This window comes from Mercenaria mercenaria, chromosome 13 (genome assembly GCF_021730395.1).
Source record: "Mercenaria mercenaria strain notata chromosome 13, MADL_Memer_1, whole genome shotgun sequence".
Classification (NCBI taxonomy): domain Eukaryota; kingdom Metazoa; phylum Mollusca; class Bivalvia; order Venerida; family Veneridae; genus Mercenaria; species Mercenaria mercenaria.
This window is the reverse complement of record NC_069373.1, coordinates 45,914,293-45,926,741: the sequence shown is the minus strand read 5'-3', so window position 1 is coordinate 45,926,741 and position 12,449 is coordinate 45,914,293. Positions and strand designations below refer to the sequence as shown.

Sequence of the window (12,449 nt, the reverse complement as noted above, 5' to 3'; positions counted from 1 at the left end):
CACTATCTGTGCTTATGTGTTACGTTATCAATATATAAGATATACAAATTATTCTGACACTGTCGCGCTTCGCCGTCGCACTGTCGTGTTGTTACCATCGTACTGTCGCGCTTCGTCATAGTACCGTCATACATTCGCGATTCGCGTTCATAGGGAGCAGGCGCTGGCCCTAACGGAACACCGTATGTACCAGTACAAACCTGTTCCCTGCAAACTTTCCCCGATGAATTAAAGATAGAAGACAAATAATTTCAGACACACTGTTTTTATCAAATAGTCACAGCACGTATGCTTTTGCCGGGGATTGGACTCACGACCTCGCGATCTGTAAATCTGCCCTCACCCTATGAAGGGATAACGCATGCTTTTTCATGTTATAACATCTGCAGAATCCATCGGGATAGGATGGCGCCCGAGCCCTCGATTTTATGCAGATGTTATAACACGAAATGAACAAAGTCATGCGCAAACGCTATTATAGTATAAAACGCGTAAAAACTGATAAATGAATACAATGTCAGGCAACGTCATTAAATTTACATGAAATGCGAAAAGTGATCAAATAAATGTTGGAGAGTCATTTGTCTGTATATATCCTATATGAATTACTATCAAGCTTTTTCTCATTTTTCCTATATTTCATTCCTATAATTCCATTTCATATTCATTATACATTCACATAAATATCATTTTCTGATATCATTAAGTAACATGTAGTTTAGCCACGATGACGTGCCTCAATTTGAATGTATTGATATCACCGCCAATTTCCGTCACGCATGCGCACAGCCAGAATAGATTTTGAAGTGAAGACTTGAATCTTTGTCTGTCTTGGTAAAATATTACATTTGCTGTCTGCGTGTGTCTTTCAGGTAAATTATTTACATGTTGTGTTGAAATATGATCATTCCTCATTTTCTCATTCATCATTAATTTTGATTCATTTCGTTGTAATTTTTTAATTGTCATGAAATGAATGCACCAGAATAGATTTTGAAATGAAGACTTGAATCTTTGTCTGTCTTGGTAAAATATTACATTTTCTGTCTGCGTGTGTCTTCCAGTCCACAGAAATCCCAGAAGAGAACACACGTTAGCCCGTATCATTTTACATGAAGGGTGACAAATAGGTGGCCAGTGTGACTTTTGGGCGACAGATTTGTGGACGAATGGTCGATATTTTTTCGTACCTACTCATGACGTCAGAGGGACACCCCAGTATCAGCCAATGGATACGCCGTAATTGGTGGACCACAATCGTGCATACGTCACTGGATAACTGCACGCTTTAACGGGATTCCCTAAGTACTTGTATCATGGCCGTGTGTTTTGTTTACATTTTTAATTCATCTGAAATATACATTCATCCATGGATATCATCTTCTCTTATGCGCGCTTCAGTAATTTTTGTTGACATTCATTATAACAGGAGTTAATCGTCGTAGGATTATAGACTTTGGAAACGCCAAAAGTGAAAGCTGACATATAATTTTGACATTTTTTCTTTCAACAGTGTTCAAGAAAGTGTCTTATATAGTACAGTATTTATTTCATTTACCAGTGTCATTCACTTAGGTCTTGTCTATTGATAGAGAAATTGTAAGGTTTATTTGCTCTGGTAATGTGAATTTTTTCATCATATCATACAGTTTTTTTTTTCAGAATGATTTGTGTATACAGTACCTCTGTAGTACCTGGTTGTGCTGTCACAGTCACTGAGTAACAGAATCACAGCTCAGCATTTAGATTCACAGACAGTTTAGTGTTGGTGAGACTAACATAACATTCATTACCATAAATATTCCAATATCACGCCCATATAGTATCAGAAGTCTTAATTATTATCAATACCCAATATTCAGTTCATATAGCCAGCTTGAAATCAGCCCAGTTTGTTAGTATCCATCATGTCTGGTTAACTTGGAAAAAAGCGGTCTGTCAAATTCTTTAAAATAGTACAGTCAAACCTAAGACCACCTGGCTCCAAAGACCACATGTTTTGTTTTCCATTTGAATATTTACAGTGTATTTCAACCTGTGAATAAAGACCGCTTACCAATAAAGGCCACATTTTGGCTCTCCCAAGGATGGTGTTTATAGACAGGTGTGACTGTACTAGGTTTATACAGTATTTGATCAACCCTGTGACTCTGGGTATGGCATATGGCAATTGTAGTCAGTAACAGCTAGAATTCTGTAATTGTAGTGTTAGTGTAAAGCTTTGCATGTTTGGTGGTGATTAGTGCAAATTTCACTTTGAGTTACAAATGATTTCGCCAACAGTTGTGCTGTAGAGTGTAAACTTAAATTTGAGCTGAAAATATTTCAGTTTGAATTTAAAATATATTGAGAAAGAGTTTTGAATAATAGCAAGTACAGATTATTTTGAAGTGTAACATGGAAGTTGATCTTGTTCAAGCAAGTACTGCTTACAATATATTTGAGTGACATTTTGTGACAAGTAATACAGTTAAAAGTACGGTATACAGAACGAAACATTAAACTTGAAGCCGATTCAAGTTGATCAAGTGAAATTTTAGGGTAGCTTGAAGGTAGATCTTGTTTGATACTTAGTAAAATAAGTGCTGCTTCCAAGAAAGTTGATGCGTACTTTTATGGAAGATATTTTTCCAGTGTAAAGCTACTGAAGAGAGAATTTTACTGAAAGTTGCTGGTGAAGTACTGTAAAAGGAAAAGTATTCTGTGGTGTTTGAATTTGTGAAATAAATAAATACATAGAAAATTTAGGTGTGTTGTTTATTTAACTGGTAACTATAGTTGTTGACCTTGTTGAAAATAGTTTTCTTCATGGAAGGAATATTCAGAAAATCATAGTGAAAGAATAGTGTACTAGGTGGGCCAAAAGGGATTGATTTTGAACTGAATTTCATATACAAATCAGGATTGTAGTAGAGTGATATTGATTTAGAGAACTCAGCCAGTGTATGTAAATTTCAAAGCTTATTTTCTATTTATTTCTATATTATGGTGGACTGGCTGTGCCATCATATGGACATATGGAGCAGGATTTGCAAGTTAGTAAGAAGGGCTCTTTAGTATCACCTCCTGTTGTCAAGCAAGAACCAGCTCCACCTCAGATGAAGCCTCCTGAACCCCAGAAGCCTCCAGATTCTTCAGTGCAGCCTAAGCAGTTGAACACAAGAGTGGGAACTGTGGAGAAGGAGCTTCAGAATCTGAAGAAATTCAGGAACTACCAGAGTGGTTACCATGACAGAAATAGATGGGGTGATAAGAATAAAGGAGAAGGATCTCCTAAAGAGGCTCATCTGAAGGCTGATAAGAAAGATGGGGCCAAAGACAAGCCTTGAAACTAGAAGGGACCTTCCCAGTAGGGCCAAGTGAATGTCATCCTATATATACAGGTTCAAACTTACACCTTTGACAGGACATGTCAATGAATTAGAAGTTCTCATTAATGACACTTCTTGTAAAGGACTGCTTGACTCTGGAAGTATGGTTTCTTCTATTTCTGAATCATTTTATTCTTCACTAGATCCCAAGCCAGAACTTCGCAGTCTTACAGATTTTAGTTTAGATATTTCTAGTGCTAATGGTTCTTCTGTTCCTTACATTGGCTATGTCATTGTAGACATTGGTATACCAAAGGTTGACATAGATCCTGTTTCTGTTCCAATCTTGATATTCAAGGATACTACTACTTCTTCTTCAGATCCTGTGTTTGTAGGTACTAATGTTTTGAATTTCTTCAAAACTTCAGCACCTAGTAGTCAGGTTCCAGTGGAATGGTGTGATATTTTTATCTTCTGTACATTGTCTTCCTGTCAGATGTTTAAGAGATACCAACATACCAATTCCACCTTTTGAGACTCGTACTGTTATGGGCAAAGTTCATAATGTCGGAGAGATGCCAGTTCTTGTTTCCTGACAGAATATGTAACATGTCTGCACACCCTGTGGTTATTAATCCTAATTCTCTTCTTTGTTATTTGCAAGATGTTGATGTTGTTAGAAGAATTGACCCCTTTGAAGGTTCTGCAGCGAAGTCCCATAATGCAGACAAGTCACTTGAAGACTTAGGTATTCCTGTTCCCACAGATGTTCTTAAGGGGGATGAGCATAGTAAGGCCAGGGATTTTTTCTCTAGTTGGAAGCATATTTTTTCATCAGGTCCAACAGATCTTAGATGCACCAATATAGTAGAGCATGGTATTGAGCGCACAGACGCCACTCCTTTCAAGGAACAGTATCGACATACCCCTCCTGGAAAGTATGAAGAGGTCCGAGAACATCTTAAGGACATGCTAGAAGCTGGTGCTGTCAGGGAATCTAAAAGTCCGTTTTCATCTAATGTTGTTCTTGTACGGAAAAAGGACGAATCTTTGAGATTCTGCATAGATTATCGCCGCTTGAATTTTCAGACGAGTAAGGACGCCTATGACCTTTCCAGGATTGAGGAGACCATTGACAGCTTAGCTGGTGCAAAGTATTTCTCCAAACTCGACTTGAGATCAGGATACTGGCAAGTTGCCATGAGGGAAGCTGACAAGTACAAGACAGCATTCTCGGTCGGGCCTCTTGGATTCTTTGAGTGCAATCGCACGGGATTCGGACTAACCAACGCCCCCGCCACGTTTCAGCGTCTGATGGAGGGTGCTATGGGAGGTCTGAACCTTACAGAATGTCTCATTTATCTTTACGATGTGATTGTATTTTCAAAGTCCAAAGAGGAACACTTCCAGCGTCTTACACCAGTTTTTCAGCGTTTGAAAAAGGCTGACCTCAAACTCAAAGGATCCAAGTGCGAATTTTTCCGTACCAGTGTCAAGTATTTAGGCCATATTGTCAGCGAAAGGGAGTAGAGACGGACCCAGAGAAGATAGCTGTTTTGAAGAATTGGCCTGTTCCGAAGTCCATCAAGGAATTAAGGAGCTTTGTAGGATTTTCTGGATATTACAGGAGGTATATCGAGGGATTTTCTCAACTAGCCAAGCCTTTGAATGACTTGCTAGTTGGCCATCCTACAAATAAAGCCAATACTTCCAAGAAGAAACCGACATCTTTGAGTTGGGGTCCTGAGCAGCAGTCAGACTTTGATTATCTTCTTGAACGCCTTAGTACTCCTCCCATCCTAGCTTATGCTGATTTAAGCAAGCCATTTCTGCACATTGTTGATGCCAGTGGTGTTGGCTTAGCGCTGTATTTATACCAGGTTCAGGAAGGCAAGAAGAGAGTTATTGCTTTTACCAGTCGTTGGTTAAGACCGAATGAACGGAATTATCCCGCCCACAAGCTTGAGTTTTTAGCACTCAAATGGGCTGTCACAGATAAATTCAAGGATTATCTTTATGGCAATTCTTTCAAAGTCCGTACGGATAATAACCCATTGACTTATGTTCTGTCTAGTGCTTAACTAGATGCAACTTCCTACCGTTGGTTAGCTTTTTTAGCAAATTTTAATTTTGAAATTAGCTATAGGAGTGGTAATTCCAATGTTGTTGCTGATATTCTTTTACGGTTACCGTCTTCTGCTGAATCCTCTACTGTCATATTTTCTGATGTTGTTAAGGCACTTTGCCTCGGGACTTTAGTTTCCCCTCAGGAATTCCCTCTTTTTGAATGTTATTCATTTTCTCGGATACTTGAGCATGCTGATGCAGATGGAGATGAACCGTTTGACACACATCTCAGTGACATCCGTTGGGCTTTAGAGCAGAGTAAAGACACCACCCTAGCACGTGTGATTGAGTTGGTTCAGACAGGTCGCAAACTCACCAGACGTCTTTGTTCTCTAGAGGATCCTCTTGTCAGACAGTTTTTCAGAAAATGGCCAAATCTATTTGTTAGGGATCACATTCTTTTTTCGCAAAGGTGTTGTTTCTGGTCATTCAGTGAACCAACTTGTACTTTCAGAGGTTTTCCGTGAAGACGCTTTCACAGGCCTACATGATGACGCTGGTCATCAGGGTCGTGAAAGAACTTGTAGCCTTTTAAAATCTCTGTTCTTTTGGCCAGGTTTGGAACAGTTTGCTGAATTACGTGTTAGAAATTGTCCTCGTTGTATTTGTTGGAAGACACCAGGTAAAGTTTCTGCTGGTTTAGTTCCTGTGGAATCTTCTTATCCATTCGAACTCGTTTGTATGAATTTTTTATGTCTTTAGAAATGTCCGCGGGCGGGTATGAAAATGTACTGTTCATCACTGACCATTTCACCCGTTTTGCTCAAGCCGTACCCTCGAAGAATCAGACTGCCCGTACTACAGCCAAATGTCCTTTTGGGACATTTTATCTGCCATTATGGATTTCCAGCACGCTTGCATAGCGACCAGGGTCGGAATTTTGAAGGAGCAGTGATCGAGGAGCTGTGTAAGATTGCCAAAATTGACAAGTCTCGCACAACTCCTTATCACCCACAAGGAAATGGTATGGCTGCACGTTTCAACCAGACGCTTATGAATATGCTAGGAACCCTGGAAGCAGACCAGAAGAAGAACTGGAAATCTCGTATTCCCACTTTAGTCCATGCCTATAACTCAACTAGACACGAGACAACATGACTTACTCCTCATTTCCTAATGTTTGGGATACACCCTAGGCTTTCTATTGACGCCTTTCTCGGAATTGAGCCCGATTCTTCTCAGTCCAAGAAAAGCCATTTAGAGTATGTCTCCAATCTCAGGAGGCGGCTCAACTTCGCTTACAAGGTTGCCAACAGAGAGGCTAGACGGCAGTCCAAGCGTCACAAACGTCGATATGACTTGAGGGTTAGGGACGCAAAGATACAGCCAGGAGATAAGGAGAGTTTTAACTAGGATGTTGGGCTTAAGGGTAAGCATAAGTTGGCGGACAGGTGAAATAAAGATGTTCATATCGTTGTTTCTCAACCAAGTGCTTCTATTCCTGTTTTTCAGGTCAAAAGGGATCATGGCCGAAGTGGTATAAAGACCTTTCACAGAAACCTTTTGCTTCCATTTATGGGCTTACCTGTAAGAAACGAACAGCTTAGAAGAAGTACGGAGGATGCAAAACCTAAAATCCAGTTAAACGTTGGGCCATCTGTGCAGACAGAGCCCTTGAACCAGTCTACTTCTACTGATGTTCTCGTTTCCATTCCCTCCAGCAATGTGTCTTCTCCGCCTCACATATCAAAGTCTAGGTCAGATGTACCTAGATATGTCATTCCACAAAGAAGGACGTCTGGACTCAACCCTCAAGCCCAGGAATTTATTCCTAGAAAAGGAACACGATTCAGAGAAAAACCAGCCTGGTTGCAGTCTAAAGACTGGCTAACTTAGTACCAGTTGTGTTTTCATATTTGACAGTACAGTGCTTTTGACGACATTACTGTTGACACTGCAGTGGGTTTGAACAGTGAACAGTGTTTTTTTTTTTTTCTACTTGTAAATGTGATCATGGTTTTATTCTTTTAAACGGCTTGTCTACGTGATTGTGAACAATCCTTTATTCAGTAAGGAAAGTGCAGTGTATTTATTTGTTGCTTAATAAATATAGTGCTTCAGTTATCTGATTATTTTAACAAATATCTGATCCAAAATCAGAATGTGTTTTCATTGTGTTTAAGTACACTGGAATTTAATTTTATTTTTACTGAGTATTTTTGATAGAACTGCAGTCTATCACGAATACCCATTGCCACGTTTTACAATGACGTGGATATCTTGTATAAATTTGCCTACATTTTCGTATTGATATACGTTAGTGTAGTTTTTGCGCTTTTACAGTATAGCTGTTGGTAAATTGCATGTTACTACATCGTGAATTTGGTAGATTGTATGACCCTAAGTTATGAGCATGTTGTAGTTTAGTTGATTACTAAAACAAATGTAATAGTTGTAGAGGACTATGAAATGTCGGGACGACATTTTACTGAGAGGGGGAGGATGTCGCAGGGTCATTTGTCTGTATATATCCTATATGAATTACTAACAAGCTTTTTCTTATTTTTCCTATATTTCATTCTTATAATTCCATTTCATATTCATTATACATCCATATAAATATCATTTTCTGATATCATTAACTAACATGAAGTTTAACCACGGTGACGAGTTATGAACCTGACAAGAAAAACCTTTGACTTTTCAATGTGACCTTGACCTTGGAGCTAGGGGTCTGGGTTTTGTGCATGACACCTCATCTCATTATAGGGAACATTTAAGCCAAGCAATTTCAAAATCCTTTCATCGATGGCAGAGTTGTGAACCTTACAAGCAACAGACCCTGTTAATATTTAACCTCTAAGTGTGATGTTGACCTTAGAGCTATAGTTCTGGATCATGCGCATTACACGTCGTCTCATTACGGTAAAAATTTATGCCAAGTTATTTGAAAATCCCTTCATGAATGAGTTAATGACTGGACACGAAACAGACCATGATAACCTTTGACCTCTAAGGATGACCTTAACCTTGGAGCTACAGGTCTGGGTCTTGCGTAAGACACGTCGTCTCAATATGTTGAACATTTATGCCAAGTAATTTCAAAATCCCTTGATGGATGAAAGAGTAACAGCCCGGACAAGAATTAACCGGACGCACTGACGCACGGACGGACGTAAAATGCGATTCTAATATGCCCACCTTCGGGGGCATAATGTTTTTCAGTCACATTGATTTTTTGATCACTAAAAGATATAGACAAAGCCATGTCCTCTACAGCTTTATGCATTTAAATTATGTCAAATTTGATAAAGTTATTTGCTTCCTTGAGACAGACTACTGAATCCTTATACCAATCATGCTAAAGTACCTTATTTGAATGCGTTACTTCGGAAAAATAAGTTCCGCTAGATTAAACCTAAAGTCAAATTTGGCAAACAAGTGCTTGCTGAATTCATTCCGATTACAGGTTATTAACTAATCAACCCCAAGCCTTTGCGTCTTATATTCATTTATGTTTAAAGAGAACTAGCGTAGCTTTTCATTCTTTTGTTTAAATATTATTCTTTTCTTCAATTTATTTGTATCTAGTATGCTAAGCGGCTTTGCCAAGTCTTTAATTATCAAAGGCTATGGAATCCCACAAGTGTAGTGTGAGTACTGCCTCTGGTATCATATGACGTGATCCTTGGAGTATCTCGATCAAAGCTGGAAAAAAATGTTTCCAAACATATACATTTCGTTTTGTAGATTTTTCTTAACTGTCGCGTGCCTCGCTGGAGAAAACAGACCTTGAAGAAGTAGGTATTCATGAAGCTACGAAATTGCAGGAAGAAACCAATTCTCGTGTGGTCCCACGTGAAGGAATATTGTTCGGTATTTGTGAAAGCCGCAATTTTTGGAAGTCTAATTCTAACATAAATGGCTATAATCTTACTGAGTTCGGTTGTGTAGACAAGCGAATAAACGGTTCAGATTAATTAAAGCGCCACTGCAATCGTGGTTTTTTGTTGGGATATCGCAGAGGAGTCCCTTATTATCCGTGGTGTTGATGATGCTTGAACAAATTCCCAGTTCAGCGCTTAACAATTTTTTTCTCTGTTATTGCCAATAGTCTATCCCATCTTGGCAACGCAGTTGAGAGTCTATCGTCCGCACGCGTAAATAAATTTTGATGGTAGGCAAGCAAGCAATTGTATCGTCAATGCTAGCTTCGTCGTATTAAAATCAAAATCTTTCATACATCCAGGATCTTCTCGGTTTTGGGCGAGGAAACATATATCATTGATTTACGGATACCTTTACGATTAAATCTGATTCTCATGACCGTTTCGATTTAAACCAAGAGTTGTAACAGTTAAGATCATTAGGAATACTTTTCGTTTACTCTATTTCGTCTTCATGTTTAGCAACTTTGCTTAATGCTTGGCATTTATTAAAAAAATTATTCTACGTATTCTTCAAACGCATTGTTTTTTCGTGAATCGGTCTATATGTTAAATTTGTTGTTTCAAAGGTTCTTTATACTGATGTACCGAATATCGGGTTAATTCTGTGGGTTTTTATTTCTGCTTATTTTGCGGGTCGAGGCTGTCACGCAGAAATAAATTCCGCATATATTTAAACTATCAGCAGAATTTTTGACGCAGAAATAAACCTTGATGATTATGACCAATTATAAATATAAATAAATGTATGTATAAGATATTTGTAATAAGTTTGTCAGTGTGTCATATTATACTGTATAACTTGTAAAATATTTACAACGTATGATATCATGTCGTGCAGTTATAATAGAACAACATCTGTTAAATGTAAACGTCTATTTACAAACTGTGATTACAATTTGCTATATGTTTCTTTTCTTTATAATTTTTCTTTACTTAAACATTGTATATGTTTATCACGTGACCATGAAATAATTATATAAAATTGTGTGTATGTAACGAGATACTATATATGTATAAGTTACTGAAATAAAATTATGTTATGTAATCACAATGACATTTCATAACAATTAACATTTAAAACAGATTATCTTTATCTCAAGTGTTTTTCTTCTGCTGGACATAAAGTTAATTACACCGTATAGAGTGTGGTTAATTGCTTTTATTATTGTATCAGTGGTTACCGTTTCGGGCGTGTAATCTTTACAAGTGTATATCACAAAACAAGCCAGGTTTATGAAAAGTTTTACAAACGTAGTACAAATTTGGAAAAAGTAAAAATAAGCATTTTCGACATTTTAAAAAGAAGGACCCTATTCCCGATGGAGATGGAACACTATCAGAGCTATATCATAATTTTTTCTACAAGCAGTGTTACATTTTATGAAAATGTCTTTCACAAAGAAATTACCGCTACTAGACCTACTGAGTTTTTATTTTAACTCAGATTTCTGATCATGAACGGTAATGAAAAGAAATAATATTTAAATATAAATCAGCTGCTCCAACTTCTCTTTCCTAGATCTCGACCTAGATATGACTTTTAGTAGTTAATTATGAGGTAGTAAATGCGGTAGCTATTTCCCATGCGCAGAATTTTATTTCCGGTTTATGCAAACCGCAAAAGATAATTCCTGCTTTTCTCGAAGATCGCAGAAATGAACTAGGCCCATTTTAGGACAAAACGGCAGATTATTTTGCCCGAAGAATTAACCCGCTATTCGGTATTATAAGTCAAATACACATATAATATGAATTGTGTCTTGTTTACGAAACACTTCTTAACAAAGGTTCAGAAAAATATTTGTCGCAGATAAATAGATCAGCAAACATATTTCGAATATGAAATGCAGTACAAACTCGGTAATTTTTGCCAAAGGATTCAAATAACATACATGAATAACTTACTGCCCATCAGCTGTTTTATGATGAGGATCCATATGTGAGTAGCAGAACTTGTTTTTGTACTCCAACTTGTCGACCACAATAACCTGTAAATTAACTTGCCTGATACAAACACCTTATATACATACCAATTTTTACAGAATGGAATAAAATATAAGTTGTAAAACCAATTATCATAATTACTTATATGAATATGATGTACTCAAATACTACAACCTATACGACAAATATTTATAGAACATAACTTTAATGTAATATGCGAAATCAAATTTAACTCATACCTGAATATCTGGTAGTGTATAGTTTTTCCATATGCCATGGGATACCTCATTACCGAACTGCAATTTCAGATTAAACACACTCTTGTCGTTATACGTGTGGTCAGTTGTCAGAATTTCAAATTGATGCTCGTCATCCGGATTAAAGATTTGATCTTCAACCAAACTCTGTATAGTTTGATATGGTTAAATATGTTATAACTGAGAATGCATAATATGAGCAATAACTACACCTTACTAGAAATTTAATGTAGCACTGTTCTTTCCGGTGTCTGAAATTATATCAGATTTAAGTACATCGAAACGTTTCTGAAATTTATTTTTCATTCTAATAACATGTGTATGTTTGTTTGTTTAGTTGGGTTAGTTTTAGGGTCACACCACCTCGGTCTAAAAAGAACTTCTCCAAATGTTGATGGTCGAGTAGGACCTAAGGTTCTTTTTCTACATTGCTTCAGGCATGGGCGGACACTTTGATACAAATGACAACCTTTCTTATTGGAAGCCTTCTGCGACTGCACCAATAACAGCGAGGGGCAGGTGGTTTGAAGTCAGAAACCCCTTTACAGTATGTGACCCGTACTTGATACTACGTAATATAATGCAAGAACTGATTTAACATCAGATTTTAGCTATTTTAAAAACTATTATGCTACACAACATTACAGGCATTAGCATTTAAGATCCATATAAAAATGGCAGTATCTGCATAGATATTGTCGCCGAGTACAACTATATGTTCTGCAGGAAACGGAGGCTCTAAATGAAATTTGTAAAGAATAATACTCAGACAATAATCGTGAAATTAGTTTCTAACTCTACCAACAATGCAAATGATCTATTGATTTTATCATAGGCACTATCGATTGGTAAAAAAAAGTTATACTGGCATCTTCTGCCTACAAAGAAGGTAATATCTGAGTCTATTTTCACTGGCATGG

General features: G+C 37.4%; 1 protein-coding gene across 1 annotated transcript in view; it reads right to left on the bottom strand.

Annotated features, from left to right (window-relative positions):
* The window catches only part of LOC123530368 (von Willebrand factor D and EGF domain-containing protein-like), a 67,609-nt gene extending 55,162 nt beyond the window's left edge, over positions 1 to 12,447 (bottom strand). Inside the window, exons 1-3 of the mRNA XM_053520862.1 lie at positions 12,412 to 12,447; positions 11,512 to 11,676; positions 11,234 to 11,316 (exon numbers count right to left, since the gene is read on the bottom strand). Of these exons, the coding sequence (XP_053376837.1) occupies positions 11,234 to 11,316; positions 11,512 to 11,676; positions 12,412 to 12,447 (284 nt within the window). The remainder of the gene's footprint in view (positions 1 to 11,233; positions 11,317 to 11,511; positions 11,677 to 12,411) is intronic.
* Between the last annotated feature and the right edge of the window lie 2 nt (positions 12,448 to 12,449).